We start from the raw sequence: 26,366 nt of genomic DNA on the forward strand, positions 1-26,366 counted from the left end.
ATCAGGGGATGAACTGATAAAGCTTGATAATACAAAGCTAAAGACAAAATACCTAAACTCAAGAGGAATTATTTCTTACCAGGCAAATCATGTCAAGTGACTGAGCCTTCCTCCCTCTCAGCAAAACTTTATAACTGCCATCTCCCAACTAAATCTGTATTTGTAATTGTTTTACAGCTGGGGAGGGCCAAACTCCCAATGCTCTTAGTTATTTTTTATTTTTTTCCAATTAAACTCAAGGCCTTTAGGCAATTCCTGAAGCTACAAATGAAGGCTTGGCTATGCAGCTCATAGCTGGGCTGTGGCTGACCATGGCCTGAGGTAACCCATATCAAAATCCCAGACCAACTGCAGGCTGAGAAAGAGAAATGCCACACGCCAGCTGCTGCTCTGCTCTGCTCTGGATTATGAACAGTACAACGGAGCTGCTGTGCTCAAACGCAGCGTGCAAGCACATGGGCCCTGTTGGCCTGACAGGATAAACAATGAGCCTCTGCTAAGGTTGCACGTGAATGGCTCCCCTAAGCAAGAGAAACACTGGCACCAAGCTTGCCTGATGCCCAAATACATCCCCAAGTGAATTTTCTTTGGCACAAAGAGGGAAATCATCTATAAAGGCCCATTCCTAAAAAGCCACGGTCTCTGATCTACAGGGGGAAATGCTGCTTACACAAGAGGTAAGGTGGAATGCTTTTCTTTATCACATTCTGGGCTGCATCTCAGTCCTGGCTTAAATCAAGACCTACAGCAACAGCAACCATTAACATCCGCAGACAAGCACTCTCCATTTGCTCCACCCGAGCGACCTCATCGCCAAAATCTCCTTGCTCCCCTTCATTGTTCAGAGCTTACTAGGAAGCCAGCCTCTCCTCCAGAATCCCTTCTTGATTCCAGGCTTTGGCTGAAGTAGTAATGAGTGTAAGTAGAGAACACTGGCCTCACCAACGGAAAATCAAAGGCAGCTCGAAGATGAAGAATTCCAGGTCAGAAATCACAAGGTTCAGGCAGGCCTAAATCCTTGAGTGGGACTGGATTTAGCCAGAAGCATGTGCCTCATAGGAAAGTCCTTGGGTGACAGTAAGAAGGCAGAGAAAGTCAACTGTAATAGTGGAAGCGACTCAGTTCTTCTTCTTTTTTAGGAGAAATGCATTTTACCCACCAAATGCCCAGCCACTCCCTCACCCACGACTCTGCCTTTGCAGGTGTATTAGGGAGCACGGCCAAGTGCCCCAGAATGTCTGCTTCCCGCTGCAGGAAGGGCTGCCTGGCACATTGCCAGCTCCGTCTACTTCCCTGGTCTTGTGCAGAGAACCAGTGGCTTTCTTGCCTTGCTGTACTCATCGTTTGTTCATTGGTAGCAATTAATAGTTTGATCTTGCTGGCCTGATATGGTGTTTAATCAACACTAATGGGACCTGTTACCCATTGACATGCACAAAATGTTGTGTAACTCCCCATCAAAGCCATGTTAAGAGAAAATTACATAACTGCAATTCCATTAATTCTCATAATTGTGCTCTGCTTCCTGATGCCCAAATACATCCCAAAGTGAATTTTCTTTGGCACAAAACGAACAGAAACAGCACTGTGGATTGAAAGACAAAGCAATAATAAATAGCAAAGCTTTTCTGGTTTGTAATGTCATAGCTTACCACCTGTGGGGCCCTGGTAACGAAGCTGGTTTTTCCCTTCCTCTTTAGGAAGAGAGCTTAAAACCACCCCACACTTCTGTATTATTTACACTGGATTTAAGAGTGGAGAAGGGGAAGCAGAGGGGATCATGCCTCCCATGACAGTGTAATGGATGAAACACAGTATTTGGGTCCTTTCTGCTTCACAGGAAATGAACAAGACACGCTTGGTCACAAAAAGAGATGAACCGCTTCCATGGTGTCCATCTACCTGGCATTGTTGAATCTGTAAGTGTCCACAGAGAAATGACCCTGTCCAATCACCTCAGGATTAAGTGTGTTTTCATTTATAGTTCCCCTACAAAACGGTTAAACTTTCCCAACTGCCCGATAGCATTCTCCCACTGCCATTCTGAATCCTGTTTTTCCTTCCCAAATGATCACCCACTCGTCTAACCCTTCTATAACGCTTTAATTCCACGACTGGCCTCAAGCACAAGCACCAGCTTCACACCTCAACTGCGCGTACATTCCACAAACACGCACAAGCAATGTGCATGGTCTCATTGCCACACACCATGGCTGCAAAAATACCAGACACCTGGTTCCTGGACACCTACACATTAGAAAATAGCTCCAAAATAATTGCTCTTCAGAGGGTTTGAAGTAGTGTTTCCCGTCTGCGTCACACAAAGTGATGTGCTCCTTTCTTGGGAGGTGTCCTGCTACCTGAGCATTTCTGTGTGCAACACAAAGCTGACCCAGACTTTTTCAAAATATGCATAGCATTTGCATCGTCAGGCAGATCCCTCCCTGCCAACCCACTCATTGCCATAGAGGGCTTTGTTTTTTCAGACCAAGACTCTGAGGCACGTGGCCCACAGTGCAGAGACCTCCCCATTACTAATTACTGTACAAAGAGAAATGAACAAGACAGGCAGTGCTATACTTCGTCCCCCCCCCCGGGGCGTCCTCTTCTCTCACATCACTGAGCAGCTCTTGGCCCGGTCTTTGCGGATATCAGGGTCAGTCAACAAGTCCGTCCGTCCAGGCATCTGTGCAACCCGCTTCAGACCTCGCTTTGAGTTGCTGCGCTTCAGGTGTTTGTGCACACGGTTGATGGATGCCAGGGTGGTGACGTGGAAAACATCCCGCACACTGTTCTCAGACACCTTGGAAGAGCACTCCACGTATGCCACGGCACCCAGCTGCCGGGCCAGCATGCTGCCCTGTGTCGGGAAAAGGCATCAACACGTCAGGCCAGAATCCACCACAGCCCTTTGCCTTTTGGCTTTGCTTTCATTTGTTATCTCCTACCTTCGCCTCCAATCTGCTAAAACTTACATGCCTTTAAGAAAAAGGGTCCCCGTTATTCCACGGTTCTGCTACAGCAGAGCTAGCAGTTAATTTTAGCTTTTCCCCCCCAGAAGGTGGAGATACAAGAAAAAAAAACGAGTAAGCAGGGACCAGTGAGTAAAATATGAAGAGTGAGAAGAATGCTGGTTTGTTTTGCAGCTTGACATCCATAATGTATGAGCAGCTGGACTGGTACCAAAAGTGTACTGAGCCCAGCACATTGAGCTGTCCCCCGAGAAGAACAAGCAGAGCGATGCGGAAAACTGTAGCCCTCCCTGCATCTGGTTCTTTGCGGTATCTGCCCTTGAATGTACAGGCTTGGATTTTATGTAGTCCATCTAGGATGCTGTCCAAAGTTGTTCTCTTGGCCACAGGTTGGACTGCAGTGCTTTTTTTAACAAAGCAGAAAAAAATAATTCTAAAAAATACCATCTAGAGCAAACAAAGAATTAATAAAAAGTTGAAGCCTCAATACCGCATATCGGTTGAGAGAGAACTTCCCTTCTTCGGGTTGTTAGCAGCCCTATGCTACTAATTGTGGATTCTCTCATTTGTACCAATTGCCTGCAGCTCTCTGTCCTCTAGATCGTCTTACTACCTTGTGCTTGGATCCTGCTGGAAAGGGCTTCTGTGGTTATGTTGGGGCAGGGGGCTAAACACACATACACACCAACACATTTTCTGTAGGTTGTCATATATTTACTTCTGCTGGACACATGTGGTCAATTGTGGCAGTGGATGTGTATGTTGGTGTCAGGTGGAATAATCCACAGGCCTTTGAACCCAGATCTTTAGCTCTTCCTAGCCAGTGCTCAGTTTTTAAACAGGATGAGTTCTGCAGCTCATCAAGTCTGCTTCATATCTGCATCTTTCAACACCAAGGACCTTTCCTTAATCCAAAGTCTATTTGTCCTTTATTTCAAGTGCATTTATAAAAGCTTAAAAGCAACATGCCTTCTCAAGACAGATTGCCAAAAAGAGGGTGTGTGTGGGGGCGGGGGGGGGACGGACAATCATTACATATAAATGGAAACAGTGGCATTGAAATAGCATTAAAACAATAAAAATATCACTGACAGCTAAAGCCTTTGAATGGAGGATAAAATGGACAGCAGGAGGATCATAGAGCCTGAGGTTCCTTGGAAAAAAGTCAGGATATCAAAGTAAAAAATGCATTTTAAAAATTGGAATACAGACCAGCATCAATTAACTGAAATGTCCAAGTTTTCAAAGCTCACTCAAGAATAGTAAGGGAGGGACCTTCCTAGCAGTACCTCCCATAAAAGGGCATTCCATAAGAATGGGGCCACCACAGAAAAGGCCCTGCCTCTTGTGCCCACCACCTTGAAAGTTCTTACTAGTAGGGACCCTTGATGGCCAGTAAGAGTCATATAGATACAGGTCCCAAATAACCAAGTCCCAAGTTGTTCAAGGTTTAAAAGGCACTGCAGTCTGGGTCTGGAAACACACTGTGCATGCTGCCTTTTCGGAGAGCCACACTTCCTTATGCCTTGGAACCAAACCCCAACACAGATACTAGGTACATGGTGTAAAACTGGGTGAGTCCAAGCTCTGATTAAAAACAAATCAAGACACCTGCTCATGTGTGACAGGGATAAGACGTTGTTTGGAGAGTTCCCGTAAAGTGTTCAAGTCGGTTCGCATATCCAGTTTGCAACCCACTAAAACCACCTTGGCACCAGGGCAGAACTCCTGTGTCTCCCCCTGCCACTGTGAAGGAGAAGAATGAGGAAACAAAGAAAATGGGATTAAAACCGTTGGCAAGGGGATCGACTCCATCCACCCCGGCCTCTGCACATTTCCCACCCCTTCACGCCACTTCTTTCTACATTCACCTTGCTTCCAGCCACTTTCTGCTGCATCTTGTTCATAAAGCAGCAGCAAGGTGTCCCACTGGTAATGTTTGCTATCTGACGCCAAATGCTACACATCAGCAGCAATGCAGAAAACCAGCATTTCAGGCAAGAGGAAGGCAATGCTCGCTATAAGTAGTGCATCAATATAAGATGTTATGCTTTGCAACATTTAGACTTTAAGGTTTCAGGCAGAGCTAGGGAACTCTCTAACGTTGAGCACCTAGCTGCTTAGGCAGGTAAATAAGTCAGTGACAGACCCAGTGATGATGGTTCTGCTCTTTGCATGTTATTTGGCTGGGGTGTTTTGTTTTTTTGAGAAACCTCTTACCCACTTTTTATTATAAAATAATCCCAAAGCAGGGTTCACACAATAAAACACGGTAAACAATATGATATTGACAAAAAACCCACAAGTAAACAAGGGGGATGGCAATAAAAAATGGTAATTTACATGAGGAGGCAAAAGAAAAGCCAAAGTGTTCTTAGGGTGCTTCCATTTGCGTGACCCTTGGAGCGAGGAGTGAAAAGATGTGGGCTTATCACATCTTTCCTTCCCTAGCAGTGGGGTGGGCAATTATAAGGACTAGGAGTGTGGTGACATCCTATTCACCCCTTGTCTCCTTTAGATCATGCTCTGTTGAAGAAAAAATTTGAAAGTTATAGAATCATAGAAGAGTTGGAAGTGACCAGGAAGGCCCGCTCAGTGCAGGACGCCAAGTTAAACCATCCCTCTCAGATGGCTCTCCAGCTGCATCCTCAATGCTTCTCTGGGGGTGGGGTGGGGGGACCACAACCTCCTGGGACAATTTGTTCCATTGCTGTACTGCTCTCATACTCAGGTCTTCCTGATGTTCAGCCAGAATCTGGCTTCCTGTAACATTAGCCCATTATTCTATGTCCATCACTGAGAAGTGATCCGGGTCTTTTTCTGTGTGATACCCTTTCAAGTACTTGAAGAATGCGATCATATCTCCCCTCCATCTAATCTTACTGAGGCTAAACCTGCCCAGTTTCTTCAGTCTCTTCTCAAAGGGTTTTGTTTCCAGTCCTGAATCATCCGTGCTGCCCTTGTTTGAACCCTTACCAGCTTGGCTCCATCATTCTTAAGCCGTAGTGCCCACAGTACTCCAGATGAGGTCTAACCAGTGCTCAGTAGAGGAGAACTAGTACTTCATGTGATTTGGAAGTGATACTTCTATTAATGCAGCCTAAAATAGCATTAGTCCTTTGTGCAGCCACATACATTGTTGACTCATATTCAACTTGTTATTTACAACAATCCCAAGAGCCTGCTCACTTGCAGTATTATTGAGCCGAGTACTCTCCATCTTGTAACAAATGCACTTGTTTTCTTTTTCCCAGGTGCAGATCTTGGCATTTGTGGCTTTAAATTTCAATCTGTAATTTTCAGCCAAGTGCTCCAAATGAAAAAGATTGCTTAGAATTTTGCTCCTGCATTCCAGGACATTAGCTATCCCACCCATATTTGTGTCATTTGCAAAGTTTATCAGGATTCCCTGCACTTTTTTTATTCAAATCATTAAATGTTGGAGAGCACTGGGCCCAGGACTGAACCCTGCAGTAAACTAATTGTTACTTCTCCCCAGTTTGAGAAAGTGCCATTGATGAGTCCAATTCTGTAGCCAGCTATGGATCTGCATGATAGTTGCACCATCTAGCACAGTTTTAGCTAGTTTGCTAATCAGGATATTATGGGACACACTGTTGAACGCTTTGCTGAAAACGAGATATATTATGTCCACTGCATTCCCACAGTCCACCGGGGGATGGGTGCGGGGGTTACCCATACAAAAATAAAATCGGATTAATTTGGCAGGATTTGTTAAGAACATCCTTGTTGGCTTCTAGTAATCACTGCAGTTTTTTTAAAGCTGTTTGCAGACTGACTGCTTTTCACTGCTGAAAGAGCCCTTTCAGGTTATTCAACAGCCCATACATTTAAAAATAAATATATACATTTATAATCTACTCCAGAATTTTCCCAGGGATTGATGTCAGACCAATTGGTCTGTAGTTCCCAGGTTCTTTGATTTTTCCCTCCTTGAAGATAGGGAAACATTATCCTTTCTCCAGTCATCTGGCACTTCCCCTGCCTTCCATGATTTCTCAAAGAGAATAGTCAGTGGTTCTGACAGTTCTTCTACCAGTTCATGTATGACTCTAGGATGGAGTTCATTGAGCCCTGGAGATTTGAACTCATTCAAACTTATTAGGTGATCCTTGACCATTTGCCATCCTGTTCCTTCAGCTTGTACTTTCCCTTCAATAGGGACATAGATCCTCTTTTGGGAGAAGGCCGTGCCAAATTAGGAATTAAGCACTTCTGCCTTTCCTTTCTGATCTGTTATCATTTTGCCATCCACCCTGAGTAGCTGAACCCCCATTTTTTCCTGTGTCTCTTACCATGAACTTTTCTGAAGAAGGCTTTTTTGCACTTTAGCATCCCTTGCTAATCTCATTTCATTCCTAGCTTTAGCCATCTTGACACCAACCCTGAATTTCATGCTACCTGCCTGCATCCCTCCTTTAGAGCCTGGCCTTCCTTCCAGACACGTCCTTTTTGTTTTCAGTTCATCTCTGAGCTTTTTGTGAAGCCACATGGGCACCTTCTGTTGTCTACTACCCCTTTTTCCTGGCTGGAATTGTTTATAACTTTGCCTTTAGAATTTCCTTTTCTAAAAATTCCCACCCATCGTGGACTCCTTTTCTCATTAGAATCACTTCCTATGCTACTTTGCTACTTATCATTGTTCTGCGTCTATTAAAATTGGCTTTCTAAAATCCAGGGTGAGAAGCACATCTGTGCATATCAGCACACAATATTAGCGAGTCTCTGTGGCACAATCAGTTAGTGTGTTCAGCTGTTAGCCAAAAGGTTGGTGGTTTGAGCCCACCCAGGGACGCTAGTTCTTTTGGACATGCACATGGTGGGCATGCCATGAGCAGGGCCGGCTGAACGCGGGGGTCAGACTAGATCGTCCAGGAGACCCCTTCTGACTCACTCTGTTTCTATGTCTCTATCATACTTTTGGACCCTGCCCCTTCTACGTCCTCCACTGTGGCTGGAGCAGAGGCTGGGCATGCTCAGTGGCTGCATGTGCAGGTAATGTTGGCAGCAGTGGGGCTTCTTAGAAGGCAGCAGAGAGAGCCCGTGGTGGTAAGAACACTCTCTCTGCTGGTGCTCAGCCCTCTGGCGTCTGTGCAGGACCAGAATTGAGTTCAGCGCTGGGCATCTGTTGAGTCATTCTTGGCCAACGAAAGGAAAGTGGTAGCGTTCCCTTGGTTCTTCTCCATCCCAAATGAGCAGAAGGGAGCCACAGAGACAAAGCTGTTGGCCAGAGAAGGGGCAGAGGGCAGGCAATGCAGGGCTGCATCCTCTCTGTGTGGGGTATTTCTGCACAGGAGCGGCTGTCAGTGTGAGTATCTTCTGTGGGAACAGGTGTGCTCTCTAAGGGTGTGCACGGGTGGTGTGTAATGCTTGGCTTCTTTGTGTGCATGGTCTGTGTGTACAGTGTGTATGTATAATATAGGAGAATCACCAAAGTTGGGGTGGAGACCCAAATGCAGTTGAGTTGGTCAAGGAGCACCTTCATCTCGGATGCTGCTCAGCTTGTCCCCTTGGCCACAGGGCTGCATATCCTACCCATGGCAAACAGAAGCAGGAGAAGCCACAAACGTTAGCAAATGTGGGCAAATCCGCCATATTTATTTATTTTATGCTGATTCTGGAATTCAGTTTTCTTGGCATGGAATTTGGGTCACCTTGGTGTTTCCCATGAGCTCTGTCACTGCAGAAATCAAGTGTACAGAAAACTGTTTATTCAGAGTCTCGGGTGATTTCTCCTCTGACTTTACAAGCTGTGTGGAGCCAAAGCTCTGTGGAAATCAAAAGCCAGTCCTTTGCGTCTGGCAGGCAGCAGTTACGAGAATCCCCCACCCTGATGTATCTGCATCCCAGCCTGGGGCACAAACACACAGCATTTAAAACCTCTCATATTTATTCCGGTTCCAAAAAGCTCAATCCTGGTTTCTGCTTTGCAGCGCCTGAGGAGCCTTCCTGGCCGTACAAGCCTGAAAAATGTTCACTGGAGGGATGTGTTCAGATAGTTCAGAAGAGAAGTCCTTGGGGACAGCATTTGTTTTAAGCACTGCGTCAAAGCCCCCACACTCCCCTAAAAGCCCTCAAGGAGGCCTGCAGCAGAACCGGATGAGAGGTAAACAGCAAGGATCAGAGATGATGGCTGAAAGGATGTGGCTGAAATAAACAGGGGTGGCCTGTAGATTCTAAGGCACTCTTCCCATTTCTACAAGACTGGATGTCTGCACCAGGCCACTGAGCAGGGACAGGGCAAGTATCTGGGGAGAAGGGACTCTAGCCCCCCCCCCACCCCCCCAGCATAATTTTGCTCAATTACGCAATGCAAAAGTGTTTGGCACCAACCATTCTGATCTAAAAAGATGGATTACAGCACAGAGGATCCCACAGAAAGTTGTGCAAAGCGCCGTGTGCATGACCCAGGCCTGTCTTTCCTGCCATGCAGCAGAAGTGCACATGACCACATCTTTCTATTTGTAGTGACCTGTTTTTGAATGTGGAGAGCATTCTTTGAATAAGAGCATTTGTCTGAAAGTTTGTCAAGCACATATCCACAAGCATGAGGACTAGAGGCTTGCCCCTTTTAACAACCCGAAGCAAAAATTCCAAGGATCACAAGTTCTGTAAAGAATGCTACATCAGAATTCAAAGGCTAACAGTATGTGGCACAACTGTGATTTTGGCGTAAACTAGAGTTCCTGTTTTCTCCGCAAGGGGGAAAATTTTGCCATCAGCTCTCCCAAGTTTCAAGTTCCCCTTCTGATCCATAATACAAAATTCTGACCTCACCAATATACTTTAGCCGGCTCACCTTTTTAAGGACACTGTCCAGGGTTTCCGGGCGGCTTATGTCAAAACAGATGAGAACAGCATCTGAGTCGGGATAGGCAAGGGGGCGCACGTTGTCATAGTATGTCGAGCCTGCATGAGAAAGACACGTAGTTTAGTCTTCAGACTAAACATGGTATTTAACCTTTTAGCTTAGATTGCATGATATGCAAATATTTCCATTTGCAGACTCCCAGAGACATGGAGGAAGAGGTGTGGCCTTCAGATGCAAGAGAACTGAGAGGAACAGTCCCTTGTTGTTGGGAACCGCTGCTCAGTTTTCCCTACACAAACGGCCCTCATGAGAGGGACAGAATTCTTCCCTCCCTGCCACACGCAACAGAGGAACTCCCTTCCCGGGCTGGGTGCCCTAACAATGACTTGTGGGAAAACGATGAGTCCTTCATGTTGAGAAAGTGAGGACTCGCGCCTGCTGGGAAAATATAAAACTCGATCTGCAACCTGAATTACACAGGAACCAATTGTGCTTACTCTGTGGTGAGGGAAAGGCACTCTCAGAGCTCAGAGGCATTCTGTTACCATTGCCACTGCCAGTGCCAGAACTCACGTTGCCACCGGCAGTAAGCACACACACCAGTCCCAAGCCGAGCAGCATCCCAAGCAGCTTTCTCTCACTATCAGATAGCAGACAGCAGACGCAACAGCAGCCTGCAGGCACTGTGTTAATGATGTTTGCTGCTGATCTGCTACTCCAAAATCACTTAGTGAAATCCATTGAAAAAAAGGTGCCGGAACACTGTTCCGGTGCGTTCTACGACAAAAAAAGCCCTGGCTACTGCTACAGGACCAAGCTCTGGTACCAAAACCAGGAAAACTGAAACTAGTAGCCATGTGCCTAGCTCCCATCTCCTCCTGCTGTAACAGATAGCACAACTTCCATATGTCCTACCTTTATTACAGTGTTTGGCATTTCCCTTCCCTGCTCCGCAACACTGGCCACCACTGATGGGAGGGTAAATGTTGAATGTTACAGCATTAGGATACAAGTCATATGTGCTCAATATTAAAAACAGGGCAAAGGGGAAGTCAACAAGTTACTGCTTGTTTAAAGAACAACTCTGTCTTTGTTGTAATGTCTAGTTTTGCCCTTGCCAAAGAAACTGAGACAAAAGTTAGTGCTCTCTCAAAACTGGCTGCACACTGGTGTCCCAGCTCAGCCATGGCGCGGCCCTTCTTGTCATGCCAAAGACTGCAGTACAGGACAGCTGCCTTTTGCGAGCAACATGGCAGCAAACTCTCCCCCTTTCCTTGAAAATCGTAGTGCTTTTTATACAGGGACAATGCACGCTCAAGTTGGTGGGGGGACTGGATGCCCACGCTCACTCTTGGCACCTTGTAACGGTCACCTATGCCACGACCTGATCGGAGCAGCCAACTAGCCAGAAAATCTGAGATACCCACTGTAGGTTCAGCCAACGTTTTAAAATTCCAAGAATCACAGTGGATGGGGCAGGACTCAAGAAAGCATCTATTACAGGGCTGCCCATTCTTTTTGGACCAATGGGTACTATTTGGAATTTGTGAAACTGTTGTGGGCACCATCACAAAATGCCTGGGCAGCATGTCATGTCTATAGATCTTAGTCTGCATCTTATTCAGCAAAAATTTGTTTCATATCTCTTGGGCAACACAGCATTGGTTTAAAAAGGTAAAGGTAAAGGTTTCCCCTTGACATTAAGTCCAGTCATGCCTGACTCCAGGGGGCGGTGCTCATCTCCATTTCCTAGCCGAGGAAGCCAGCGTTGTCCGCAGACAGTCTCCGTGGTCATGTGGCCGGCATGACTAAACACCGAGGTGCATGGAAAGCTGTTACCTGCCCACTAAAGTGGTACCTTTTTATCTACTTGCATTTGCATGCTTTCGAACTGCAAGGTTGGCAGGAGCTGGGATGGCACAACGGGAACTCACTCCGTTGTGCAGATTCGAACTGGCGACCTTTCAATCAACCAGCCCAGCAGCACAGCGGTTTAAACCACTGCGCCACCTGCAGTCCCTCAGCATTGGTTTAGGGATTATTTAATTCAGCTAATTGCTTGTAGTGCAATAAAATGAACACTTCTTTTAAATGGGTTTTACAATGTCCAGTAACTGCTTCTTTTTGAGAGGAGGTTATTACACAGATAAATATTGTACTGCAACAGTCTTTCAGTATTAACTAATATATGCTCTCTTTTCAATTACAGTACTTATTTGCTTTATGGAAATTAACCAATGGAATAGGAAATGGATTCTCTGTGCCCTTCTTATACTGAAAGGAGTGCTATTACAAAATAGGAAAGATACTCACCTTCTGTATTGCAATGGACTAAAGTCAGAAACATTGTGCAGCTACCCTGCCTTTGCTTACTCAACAGGTTTCCCACAATGAATAAAAAGGATGGAAAACAAAGGAGGGCTATGAGGTGAAGATGACATCTTGACCGTGTAAAATTCCATGAAGGAGGCAGGGTGATGGAAGGTGGGAACAACCTGAGACACCTTCTTATTACTTGATATGTTCTAAGAGGGCAGACCTGCTGCTTAAAGCAAATGTATCTGTAGCCCTGCAGTGAGTCCTCCTCTCCCAAACCTAACAAAATCCCACGATCTAACCCCATGCTGCACTGCACCATTTCAGAAAGGACAGCACACGGCCAAATCCATGTTCTTCCCTCCTTGTTGAGGCTTCCCTCTTCCACCCTTGGATGAAAGGAGAGGCATCACCCTGCTGAGAGCATACCCTCCACTCCTTCCCCAAAACCACACAGCAGCAGGAGAAATAGTCAAGCTGCTGTCACACAAGGATTTGCCACGGAGGAAGTAAAAGCAGCAGGCATTTCTAAAGGGTTGTGGCTTTTTGTTTAACTGAGACTGAAAAACCATCAGTGAATGAAAATGAGTTTCATATTTAGTTATTCATTTCATTTCTATAGAGTCCAATAGCCAAAGCTCTCTGGATGGTTTACAAAAATTAAAACCCTAAAATACAACACGAGAAAGCATAATCTAAAATTAAAACTGTAAAATAGAACAAAACTAAAGCAAAAACCAGATAATAGCCAGCAGCAGTGTAAGACCTAGAAGCACAACACCACAGGTAGGCATTGCAACTTTCCCAGAGGCAAGATTGTCTCCAGCACAAGAATGCCACCCCCATGCCCATTATCTGAGGAATGCAGCCAGTCTGGATTTCCTAGAAGTGATCAGGGCAGGCAGTGCCAAGGGAGAACTCCTAAGGTCCAACCGAAACTTTTGCACAGGCGTAACTGGTTCAGCAAGATGCAGCCACTAGAGGGCGCACTGCACCTCAGGCACCTCTCCCAAATCAGTTCCATTTCACCTGGTTCCCCTTGGCTGCATATTGTAACCTACGTCATAGAGGTATGAAGGAGGATTAGAATGGGGTGGGGGAGAGAGAGAGAGAGAGAAGTGATTCAAAATTTAAAAGGACTATGAAAGGCGCACAGGCTTGTGCATCTTATTGAATGACTTTGTCTATGGCACAGAGTCCAACATAAAACATAATACTATATAACATATAGCCATGCAGAATAGAAAATGCCAATTAAAAATCATGGACATATTTACAGAAGGTCTAAAACAGATCATCTCCTTTACATTCCCTGAGCTTCTTGCATTACCAGTTAGCAAACACCTTGACTTAATGAGAAGAACAGTTTCAAAGCTGCATATGCATGAGGAGACCCCCCCCCCCCACCGCCCGCCTGACTGTAGCTCTCGTGGGGGGTGGCTGGGGAGGGACAGGGCAGGCAGGCCACTTGCTGGGAACAGAGAGTAAGTTTTCCCCATATGCTTGCAGGCACCGTTGCCCACAGCAAAGTACTACTCTCCAAAATCTCCATTCAGTCACACAGCAGCACAATTACAATTGCAAGGCCAGAGTCCACCTGCATCCCACAGAAGACAATGGCGCAAGCCAGTCAGTGCCTCCGTGGTCACTGCCAGAAGTTTTGGATCAGGGCTTTTCTGCTGATGTGCCGGTGCACTATAGAGCAGTTGTGTAACCATGCGCTACCAAACCATGATGAAGAGGAAAGCCAGTAAGAACCTGGCGAGAATGACCCTGCCCAGAAGTTTAGATCTGGGTGAGCAGCAGATCACCGCTGGCAGCCTGGGCGCTGGAAGCCCCCCTCGCAGGGATAGCCATCCCTCCAAAGCTGCATTAAGAGTTGAGGGTTTTTTGTCTGCTCAGGCATATTAAAGCGTTATGTTGTCTTCGTCCACATGTGGCTTTTACAGTCTTTACTGCCTGTTAGTTTGTAGCTGTTATGAAGGGTTTTGTTTTATTGTATTTCTGTTTATTTAAATAAATTTGGTATGGGTTGATTCTGACTGAGGTCCCTTCAACAGGGCTGGTGGAAGGAACTTTTCTGACCCTTCTGCCCATGGCAGCACCTCCAGCCCACTGACAATAGTGACCAAAGAGGCCTCCCCTCACCAGTTCGGCCTCCTCGACTGCGAACTACCCCATTCAGCTTCAGCTACCGCTGGCCTACTTACTGGTATGTTCAGGGAGCTTTTGGAGGGGCCGCCGTGGGAGAAACCGACTTCCACCATGCAGTTGCATTTAACTATGCCTGTTGTACACTGCCCTGAAATCCATGGGTTAGCAATAATAAATAGTACGAAAAGTACAAAATGCCCTTCTTTGCACAACGGAGCAACAAGGGATGAAGAATGTGTGGAAATGTGTGGCATTAGATGTCCATGCAACTGCTCAGGCAGTTGAAGAAAAAAAAAAAAGAATTAAGAACAGAATCTCACTTAAATTCCAAATTTCATGAAATGTCAGTATCCGATTTCAGAACTAACTTCGGTTTTCTCTCCACATAGGCCTATTCACCACCCACACACACATCCAAAGAGAAATCCCTGCCAGATACTGCTTTTCACCAGTGGGGCTCCTCCATTGCAAGCACATGAAACTGGATCGACCTAATACTAGATCCTGAAATTTCTCCCTAAAGCTGCATCATTTCAAGAGAGCCCAAGTACATTTCTCAGCATTTCCAATCACACCACTTTCCCCCACTGATCACTTTCCTCCCCACAATTCTTACCAAGATGGGGTCTTTTCCATGCACTCATGTGAGTTCAAGAAGTACAAAATCAGTCAGGCTGACACACCCTCCAGCGCGCATGCAGCTAGGAAGCCAACAGCTCATAAACTCCCAACCATTCATTCCCAATTCTTTCCAGAATGCTGCAATGCTTATTTATTTATTTGGAAAACTTATATGTCGCCCCATTCGCAAAAGCCTCGGGGTGGCAATAGATTCTGAACTCATTTGGCAATAATCTGCAGGGATGGCCTAAATAAGAAGCTGATGTTTATCTACATGCAGTTTGGGCTAGCCATAGCATAGAGACCTTCACAACGGAGAGGCACTGGCACTCTCTTCAGTTAAAAGGAGAGTTTTGCACAGAACTCTTTACTATGTGATGCCCCAGACCCCAAGTCATATTTACACATTAGGGACTACGGATTTTACACTAAAAATAAGAAGCAGTGCTTTGTGTTGGCAAGAGTTGCTGTCAAGCATGTTGCCCACCCCCATGCTATTATGTGCATAAATTAATAAGGCACTAGGATTGTGCAAAATAAGCGTTCAAAGCCTACTCCGCACTAAGGATGGAATTCCTCCTATGAGACACTGTGGCAGGATAATTCTCTCATAAATACTTAAAAGAATGTCTAATCTAAACATCATCGGATGAAAGTGTCACTAATCAGGCAACAAGTTCACCACTCTCTCAAACTGGGTGTAGCACGCTCTCTGCTAAAAATAACTGAATAAAAATATCTCTATTCCGTCCCATAAAAAGACAGGAACACACAAGCAAAATCAAATATATTTTCACATAATTTATTCCTCTGCTAGCCATGTAAAGAGGCAGGGAGCAATGAAACTGCTTGCTCCCATGGGCCAGCCAGCCGGGCCTTCTCAGAGCTGCCAGCCTCTGCTTTCACAAGGAAAGCATTGTCCATATGCTTTCAAGCTCTATGGCTTGAAACATACTCCTTCCAAAACTACAAAACGATAGTATTTCCAGGATATGGAGTTCTGCAGCTGCTACCTTACAAATTATGATTCTGGAAACACCCAGGCATAATTGGCAGCTCTTGTGGGGCTGGGCTGGGGTTAGGGTTAGGACTGGCAGTCCTTGGAGGCAGAGAGATTCTGCACTGCAGGCAGTGGCTTTATCAGGCTATGATTTTAGCAGCGACTTAGAAAACGGAGGGAGGCGTGAGCAAGAAATTTGGAGGAGAGGGACCCATAAACACTCAAAGTCCTCCGAAGGTTTGTTCCTTTTTTAAAAAACAGACAAGAACTCTATGCCTTTAACAGCTGCTTAACAAGCAGAAATCAACAGGTAAGATTTTCCCAGCACTGAAACTTAATGATGGGAAAAATTTCATCTGCCAGTTGCACAGCTGCTAAAGACATAAAACCCCAGTCTACAGAAAAGGTAGCAACCCTCCCAGACTTCCTCCCCCTTATCGCAGAAAGACAAAGCCAGACAAGGAGGATGAATCCAGGGCCCCTGCAGCTTCCAACGAGGATGCATTGCAGCAGGATTAATTGTTTTTCCACAGCCTACAATCCAGTTGGTTGTACTCCAGCACCATTCCAGGGTTTGGCTACTGATGTCATGGCAACATCACATGTAACTTTCTCTTTGTGAAGACTTCCTTTTATCTTCTGATCCCAGCAACCAAAAGTTGCTCCTGAGGGTATATGGACAAACTAAAATGCCAGCTACAGTTCAGACTGCAAATTCCCCTTCACCAAAGCATCCCACAAGCAGGTCCCAGGTTAGATAGCCTCCTCCCCAGAGACAAAACTTGCTGCCAGTCTGCGTCTCTTCACATGCATTCATTTTATATCCTACTTCACTACTGCTGAGCAACAGCATCTGCTTAATTCATTCAACCACCCAGACCATTCCTGCCACATTGTAGACATGCAAACCAAGAGATGATGTGACAAGCATCAAGAAACAGGTGGGTGTGTGCATGCCTAGACCCCTGTATTACCTTTCCTTACCAATGCTGATGGAAGCAATAGGAGGTCTAAAACCCAGAGAGGGCATGCAGATTTCACACTCTCTGAGCAGGATCACAGCACTCTGATGTTCTGAACACTGCTTGGCATGCAGCACAGCACCACCCGTTTCCTTTCCTCCTTCACAGAACAGCGGTGGTACTATCACCCTAGTCGAGTTCCTAGCTCTGAAAACTGGGGAGTAAGCAGCCCATTCGACTCCCCCACTTCCCTATGTCAACTATCAATTTACTTCTTTCATCTCATCAACATTCCTTCCCATTCTTCATGCCCCCCTTCCCAAAGATCCTCAGCCAGAAGTTGCAGGTTCTCATACTTCTGTCCCATTGAAATGTGTGCAAATAAGCGTGGGCTAAACAGCAAGAACAAATTCCCCATAGTCAAAGACATTTCACCATGTTTAAAAAAAGGGAGGGGGGGACACCAAGATGCCTTTCTAAATAAAGTTGCTTTAGTCAGTGCTGAATTTCCTGAGAGAGGTCCTAGAGTTCAACTCTGCCTGAGAACCATATTTCTGACCCGCTGCCACCAAACCCTACATGTAGAAGTTTCCCCTCAGTGGTGAGGGGGAAATATGCTGTACACATTCTCTTATCATTTTCTGTTCCATTGCTAGCACACACAAAATGGCTGACTCTGAAGGATCACATTAAGAGGCAGAACAAAAGCAAGTGGCTGGAGCAGAGGAGAGCCGAACCCAAATTAAGTAAGTGCCATCTTTACCCAAATGAAGGTTCCCAAATACACCTGCTGACCTCTGCCTTCCCGCCTCCCCTGTTTATACTAGTTATCAGACAAAGGTTACCCTGCAGCCTCCTCAATCCAAGTGAAAGCTCAGCCCTGACAAATATCCCTTGGCTAGACAATCAGTGTCAGATAATGTCTAGGGCCTGGTGCTATGGCTGGGAAGACCTGGGTTCAAGTCACTAATCAGTCCTGAAGCTCACCCTGGACCTTTTCTCTCAGTCTATCTCACCTCATGGGGTTGTTGTGAGCATTAGGGGGAGAACCAGATGGACAGCCCAGGTCTCTTGCCAGGACAGAATTGTAACAAAGCAACTGAATAATGAGTGAAGCACGAGGCACCTCTACATGCAATGTGAGTTGCCTTCACCAAGAGTCACATAAACATGCCATGATGCCTCACTAGGCTCCTGCAAGGTCTCATTTCATTCTGACTTACACTCTTCTAGAAAGCATCAGGTGGTATTTCTGGTTGCAGACAATTTCATCTCACCATTAAAAATCTGTCCCTTCTTTTAAAGACCTGACGCTGTGGTTGATTTTCTCATTAGGCAAGGACCCCATTTCCAACACTTGACATGTGGAAGCTGACAAAGATCTGGAAGGAATACTTTGCAGCCTGACACTCTGCTTGTCTAATGCTGGGCCCTTTGGTTTCTGGTCTTGTGTTGTGAGAGGGCAGCCTCCCAAGAGATGCTCTCCTCCATTATCAGTGCGTATACTCCTAGTCTCAGGTTCAGAGTAGGTTTGTAGTGGCTCAGATTAAGCCCAGCACTGAGCCTGTTGGATGGACAGTTACACTGGGTCCTCGCTATCTTTTCCCTATCCCTATTCCAGTAAAGGCCTTCTCAGAAACACTCCTCCTTTCAAGCATCTCTCCTTCCTGCTCTCAACACACCATGATTTGCATCTATCAGCACAAACCTCATCCAAGCAATTTCAGTAGCCATATACCTCCTCTGGGGACTGAAGAAGAGACGGGGAATCAATAAGCTGTTTCCCATGCCTACATTTACCCAACCTCTGAAGGGCACCAAGAAAAACAAAGCACAGCAATTTTTCTCTCTTACTAAGATAGCAGCTTGCAGACCACTTTAAAAACAACAGCACACTTAAACATGTAATCATCAGCATCAGCATCAGGTACAAAACACTGGACTGAGCTAGTTCAGGCAATGATGACTTTTTAGAGTGTCAGGGAACTCTTCACCTGCAACTGCTGGCTGTTTCCCAGGGCACTTCCTGGCATTTCCAGGGCAGAAACCAGCCCCAGCCCAGAGGAACTGGGACAACACAAAATGGCATTATCAAGTTGCAACTGGAGAAGTGTTTTGTGATATTTGAAAACTTGCATATGTAAATTACAAATAATGTTGTTCCGGTAAAAGATTTATTTTACCCATTTTTTATTTCCTATGCCACTGGGACAAAGACAACCAGCAACACCTCAATAGCGCCTCTTCTCTCAATCAAACCAGATCAGATGCTAAATGCACGGTTGCATTTCACCTATCTAGTTTTTTCCTCCACTTAATCCCACAGTGAGAGAAGTGAAGAGCATAAAGATCTCTCCCTTGGCAAAGTCCTTTCCAGGGCATCTTTAGCTTAACCCTTTAGTCTCCAACTTTTTCCCAGTTGAAACAAATAAAATTTGTCTCACTTCTCTACATTGTTAGGTTCACCTTTCCTTTTGCCCCCTCTACTGTTGGATTTTCTGCAAACTCCTTGGGCAGATCCTAATCCTTTTAATATTTTACCCTGAAAGGCACTGTGTACAGCCACCTAAATAGCAAGAATGAAGTGCAATACAAAATACGTTCTCACAGAGTGGAGCAGGCGAGTCAGTTTACTTTCAGCTCCCAGCCTTCTGAGTTTGCATCAAAGTTTCTCTCATTTGTTTCTTAAATTTCAATCCCTCCTAGTGCAGCAGAGGAAACTGAATTTGGTCCTCTGAGTCCTGACTGACACAGTAGCACGATGAGGATGTTTACTCCGCCCAGAGAGCTCTGGCTACCAGTGGTTCAGAAATGAAATAGGTAATACTGCACACCCTACAGCACATCTGGGGCCTCCACATCGCATCGCTTCCTGATCAGGAGGCAGTCCTCTTGCGCATGCACTCATTCAGATCGCCCTTTCAGTGCCATGTGTTCCAATACGCGATATCTTGAGCAACAGTCTAGCTTTGAACCCTAAAATTAGCCTGGTGCCCTCCTAAACAATAAACTACCACTACCAGGAGAATGTTGCCGACAATCCACCCCTTAACACAATGCAGTTGGCTTCCCTCTTACTTTAAAGCAGCTTGGGTGCTGCCAGGAAACTGCAAGGTGCAGTTCATTCACGGCCAGCAAGATTGTCATGTATATTTTCCAAATTGCACTCTTCATGAGAAAATATTCCAGGATGATGAGGTGGAGAGTCATACTACATCAGCACAAGTCACAGCATGTTAACATTTATCCTTTCAGCAAGTAGATTAAGATTTAAATTACTCTCTTCTGTAACAATGACATCCAAGCCTTTTTCTTTTAGAGAGCAACTACGGGAGTAGTAGTGCAACAGAAGACAAGTAGATTTGTTGTGTGTTTTAAGCATGAGATGAGCCCTGAAATAAATGCGATTATGAGGAATATGTGAAGTAACAGGAGTGGATATGAGCAGAGGGCTTTTTCCTAACCAGTAGCAAGAACCAACCCCTTCATTATCAAGGATTAGAGAGTTAAGAAAAAGCTTCAGGGCAGACCAGAGATCCAGTGCATCTAACTGAGAAATGAGGGCACAGAACATTCCTGGAAAGAAATACTTAAACTCAAGGGTACATATAATATCAAAAAACTAGCTCCAGACCCCCTATTTCTCTGCACTTCTGCTCTATGCCATTTTGGGAACCTGTGTATTTTGTCAAAGGCAAGTAACAGGCTGAAGTTGCATCCACTTTTTGTGTTTTTGAAGTGGACATCAGCCATTGCCACTGCTTCCCAAAATGCCTTGTTAAGTGTAATCTGATGCTTGCAATTTCTAACCCTTGGCGAATTCATTCAGACTACAAGTCCCAATCTTGAAACTGGATCCATCTAAAACTGCAGACCTCATGGCTAATTTTTTAAACTTTGTTTTTCCCTCTATCTTCTGTTTTTTCACCTGCTGAAGAGCTCTGATACTAAAGCATCAAAAACTAAAGCATGATTTTGTGGCGTTTTGGCCTAATAAAACATTGTCCACCTGTGAATTTTAGACATTTTTCCTCATGGACCAACCCAGCTTCCCTATTTTTGAATGTGTTACAGCATTACACCTATTTCAATTTTGCTGCTAGCTTTAGAACAGCTGCAAGATAAAGAAGTAATTGTATCTGAGAATCTTTTAAAATAGAGAACTAGAATAGCAACTTCAAATGCAAAATCAGGATGACAAAACATTTCTGCAGGGCAATCAATTCAGAAGTAACACCCACTTTTCTTTGTAGTTTCTGTGGTCAGGAGTTCTCTCAGCCACTTGCTTTAGCCAGATCACCTCCCATCCCAACTGTTCAAATTCCAGTAGGTAACTGTTCTGAGCAAACCAAAAGCATTAGATCAGACCATCTGGCCTAAAACAATGGTCAGGGATTTTAACCTCCCATCAGCCAGGTTCATTTGTCTAACCTCAAGAAGCCAACCCCACCCCCCGCAACCCTACCAGCAAGGTCTACCAGAAAAGCTCTTTCCTGAAGTGGGCGCACAACAGTGCAGAGCAGCCTGTTCTTCCAAAAGAGACTGGTGCTATTACGAACAATTCAGAAGCTTTTATGCCTTTAAAAGTCACCTGTCAAGCATTGGTCATCTTGAACTCTCCCCATCTAAACTTTCTCTTTCCTTCTGCGCATTGTTAGTCCTTGAGGGTAGGACAGGCTTCTTTACCACATTCCACAGTTACCTTAACAATGGACGGACAAGCAGGCAGATGCCCATCACTGTCTTAGACCCCATCCTTGTCAATTTCTCTCTATCAACAAGGTTTACAACTGGAGGGGTTTCGCGGCTTTTCTGCAGATTGGAACCAGTTAAAGGTGCTCTCCAGGTCAAGCATCGGCAAGGTCACAAAGAATTCAAGCACATGAAAACAGAAAGTTTGTATCACTCTAACCATGGCCATGACATTAGTTTTTAAGCAAGGGATGTGGTGGGAGGGCTTAGCATTGCTTTACCACGTGCAGCCCCTTTCAGGCTACATGGCCAGCTGCTGCATTAGAAATGGGAGCTCATTCCAAAAGCATCTTGTGGCATGGAATGTGGCCTTGGTATCCTTTCCACTGGGCCAGCACAAGCCCTTTTGTGCAAGCTGAAGCAGCTCTCTGGATCCGAGCCCCTGCCCGACACTGGTCCACCAGATGCCGCCAGTGAAGTTCACGCACAGGGCTCAGTGGCTCACTCCTAACAGCTGGGAAGCACAAGTATCATCTTATTGCTAAGCATGGTTTTCAGTCATTAGCTTGTATGGCTAATAAACACTGCTAGACCCATTCACCAACAAGGGGTTGCATGTTTAGCCGAATCCACTATCATTACTAAGCAATGTGACAGCGTGCCAAATCTTTGTAGCCACTGAATGTGTCCCAGCTTTGGTCAAAGCTTGTGTCCTGTTCAATGCTAGAAAATGCTGAAGCTTTGCAATCATTTTGTGTACCACTCTGGCTTCCCATAGCAGGAGAACTTTTTGCTTGCTTCCCCCTCCCGCAGGCTTTTCCCCGCTCTAATCAAACAGAAGAGCCTTTCTGCAGCCTCCCAAGAAGCCTCCAATAGTTTTGCCACAGCTGCACCATACACAACAGAGCCCTTTGCCCAATCCAACAAAGCAGAAGATAGATGCTTTGCCAAGGGAATGGATTGACTATGCCAATCACGATGCTGTAAAGTTAATGAATGCAAAGCTAAAGCTGAGACAGAAAAAGGAAGTGCCAGCAATTCAGATGATCCTTCTCCTGCACTCAGAATCAGCAACGTTTATCCCTTACATTATCATGGGCTGAAGCAACTTATCCAGGCCTCAGTGTGACAGGTTTTTCAACATGTGGAAGGCTTGGGGTTTAAAAAATAGAAGGAAACATGTGAAAAGGCAACAAGACTGAGACCAAGCATGGTCTTTGGAGAGCTGCTGCCAAAATCCTGGACAAAAGTAAGTGGTTTCTTTTTGCATGTAAGAAAAGGAGGATTTGAGCCTTCCTGCCTACATTCCTCCCAGGGGTAAGGCTACACATGGAATAGTGGCTCAGATTTCTGCTTTATTCTTTCCTGAACTCACCCAGAATCTCAGAATTCATTCTGTACCTTCCGTACCTAATCAGGTACTAGTAGGAAGCAGCACACAAAGGCACAGAGTGGAGAAAATATTATGACAGTGTTGGGACTGAGAGTTGAGATGAGCCGGAGACATGAGGAGGCCTTAATAAAATTGCAGTGAAATCATGCATCCTAAAAAATCATGCTCCTTCCAGTAGCTAAGGCCAAGAAGACCAGCAGAAATGGTAAGGGGGGGCCAGCTTCCCCTGCATGGCCAACACTGTTTCAGGGTGAACCCAAAGAGATCCATTTGCAGCATTCTAGTAATAATAAACAGCTTCATGTCAGGTGGGATTTGAGGCCAGCACTAGGCTCTCACCAGAACAAGTATACTTTGAACATATGCAGAAAACAATTTCCTCGGCACCAGCTACCTAAAGCCAGCATCCAAAAACAAAGGGTCTGATTTTACTAATATATTGATATTGAATTCAGTATCGGAATTCAAGAACCTGGACTAAATTCTGAAAGAAACAAAATCATAAGAAAGAGCACTTGTACAATGCCTTTCCAATATTGCATCTCAGATTATGAGGAAAAGATTTTCCTCAGCACAGGGCATGATTTCTGGACAGGCCTGAAGTGAAAACATCCAAGACTTCATGTAACAAAAAAGCCCTGAACTCCCATAGAGCACTGAATGACAAAAAGATAGATAAATTTGTGGGTTTGAATGTATTGGTTGTATTTGTTTAAAATCCCTTGGCAACTTTATTCTATTTTACTTTATTTTACATATACTTTTCTTCTTTTTGCATAAAAAGAAGCTAAGTAAAAAGCATAAAACTAAGTAAAAAGCATAAAATACTGAAAAACACACTAGTGTCAATATGGGCTACTTTTCCGGGGGCTAAGAGAGAAGGGGAGACCTAAGGATCTTTTGCAGCAGTGGAAACAAGATGGAAAGTGTGACAAATACTTAGCTTATGTGCTATTATAACTAAAAAGAAAGGGGAGTATTTCTGAACACGTGCAAAGTCCATTTCTTCCTAACCAGCTAATTCCAACCTTTTAGGGAAAAATATATTGGTTTAATAAATCAAATATCTTTTTTGACAACCCTTCTTGAATCACTTAGCCTTCCTCCTCTCCTGTATACTGAGGATATACACATTTGAATAAGAAGAAGCATCACAAAACCTCTTCAACCTCCCCAGGCAGAATCCATCCAACTGCGACCCCTGAGAGCAGTCATAGGGCAGTTTCTGTCCAGGTCCACAGGTCCTCCCAAGGTGTGTGCTCTCCCTTTCCCCCCACTTACCTGAAGTGTCCCACATGTTAAGTTCAATGCGCTGCTTGTCAATCTCAAAACTGGCAGTGTAGTTCTCAAACACAGTGGGGACATAGTTCTGCAGGGGAGGGGCAGTGGGAGACAACATAATGCATGAAACTGGAGTGAGATGTAGTGTTCACTGGGAAGGAGATATTCTCGCTTTCTTAGAATGAGTATTCCAGGGGCTCGGGTCTTCCTTGAATCCCTTTCCTTCTATACTGGTATGTGCTGGCCCTGGTTGTGTTTACTTAATAGCAATCAAGAGGAACTTTGCACATGCTCAGAGGCACTTGGGCTCTGAGGCCTTGAAAACCCCTGAGTACTAATTTGCCATCCTCAGCCAGGCTTCTTCTAGTTTCCCCCTGCCAGAATCTCTCTCTCTCTCTCTCATCATCCCCTCAAGCTTCCCCATCTTCCTCAAATCCCCCCCTAAATCGTCCTGTCCTGCCCCTCCACTCCAGGCTGCTACTTCAACATTAAGTCCCTTGAACCTCGCCCCTGCACAAACATCCCCCGCAGCCCCGCAACGCCTCTTTGCTCCCAGGGCCATACGCACCCTGCCTCGTCATGCACCCGCGCCCTCCCTCCCTCTCCCTGGCCTCCCCAGTTCCACAGTCTCCCACAATACAGCTCTGAAGCTGCTCCGACTTCAGGACTGGATCTGCAAGAAGCAACGGCGGTGCACCCGCTCCCGGGTCCCAACTCCCCAGTCCCTGCACCCCTAAAGCAGGGCATCCCGGGAAGGTCGTTTCCACCACATGCCTCCTCCCTGCCAGCAGCCCTCTCCCCCACGACAGCGCTCCACAGCCTCTCCCCTCCACTGCAGCAGCCCGGCACTCCACCCCCGTTCCTAGGGCTGCCTGCGCACCTCCACAGCTTCCCTTCCCGGGCTACAGCATGACCTTCCCAGCCCCGAGTCCTCGCTCCGGCGCCCCGCCGTCGGCGCCCATTCCCACCCCCTCGGGCGTGCGCCTGGTCCTCTCGCCGGGGCTGCTCGCGGCTCTGCCCAAGCGCCCCAGACCGTCCTTCGAGGCGCCCGGCTCCCCCGCCGCAGGGCTGCCTGCGCGCTCTTCCTGCGATGCCCCGACTTTCCCCGGCTGCCCGAGCTGCCCCTACCTCGGGGTAGGCGTCCTTGGCGAAGACGTGGAGCAGCGCCGTCTTGCCGCACTGACTGTCACCGACCACCACGATCTTGCAGCGCGCCAGCTGGTTCTCCATGACGCCCGCGCGACAGACTGCCCGAGCCGCGCACAGACGACGCGCTGCCTCTCAGCCCCGACGCGACAGCATCGCTCGGCCGCGGGCGCTCCACTCGCAGAGCCCGGCTCCCGCCGCTGTTTTCCGGCTCCCGAAGCCGCACCCCCGCTCCACCCTCCGGAGCCCCCTCGCCAGCGGTCCTGGAGCGTCCGGCAGTGCGCCCCGTCGCCTGGAGGGGCGCTGCTGGCCGCTTTCTTCCCATCCTTCCGGGCCGGCGCTTAAGGGGTCTTCTGACCTGCGGAAGAATTGGCGTCTGCGGGACGCGAGGGCTGCGGCGAGTGTGGCCCCACTGCTGAGACCGGCCTCGGGGACTCTCCTCCCAGGAAGGCGAGCCGCCCCGACCCTAAACTCGGCATTCTCCCTCTAAAGACCCTTGTAAAGCTAGTAGCTACTTTATCCAGCGAGACAAAAGTTCGTCCTCTTGGGACGCAATCAAGCCTATGTAATTGTTACACGGTTTAGGAAAAAAAAGTCCTCCAATTCCCAGCATACTTCCAGGTAGCCATGCTGGCTAGGGCATGCTGGGAATTGGAGGACTTGTTTTCCTGTCTAGCCATGCATAGAATTGCGCTCTTTGACGACCCCCCCCCTTGCGCTCCGGATTATTTTTCCCGTCAGACTTAGGAGAACATGAAAATTTCTTGCTAAAAACTTCATTTTTCTTCAAATTTCACTTTTTAAACATACATACATACATACATACATTCATTCATTCATTCATTCATTCATTCATTCATTTATTTATTTATTTATTTATTTATACAGCTTCTTACCGTCCTCCATAGCCAATTTGGCTCTCAGAATGGTTTACAAGATTAGAAATAAGGTTAAATTAAAAATACAATATAATAAAATAGCAAAACTATCATTACAA

At 46.1% G+C, this 26,366-nt stretch overlaps 1 protein-coding gene across 1 annotated transcript; it reads right to left on the reverse strand.

Annotated features, from left to right (window-relative positions):
• Nucleotides 1–1,381: 1,381 nt before the first annotated feature.
• RND2 (Rho family GTPase 2) lies at nt 1,382–25,502 on the reverse strand. Its single transcript, XM_044418763.1, has 5 exons — nt 25,352–25,502; nt 24,224–24,311; nt 9,793–9,902; nt 4,584–4,718; nt 1,382–2,860 (listed from the first exon to the last, which is right to left on the reverse strand). The coding sequence occupies exons 1-5, from the start codon at nt 25,451–25,453 to the stop codon at nt 2,612–2,614; spliced, it is 684 nt and encodes a 227-aa protein (XP_044274698.1). The 5' UTR covers nt 25,454–25,502; the 3' UTR covers nt 1,382–2,611.
• Between the last annotated feature and the right edge of the window lie 864 nt (nt 25,503–26,366).

Source organism: Varanus komodoensis, unplaced genomic scaffold, assembly GCF_004798865.1.
Source record: "Varanus komodoensis strain SLA01 unplaced genomic scaffold, ASM479886v1 scaffold92, whole genome shotgun sequence".
NCBI lineage: Eukaryota > Metazoa > Chordata > Lepidosauria > Squamata > Varanidae > Varanus > Varanus komodoensis.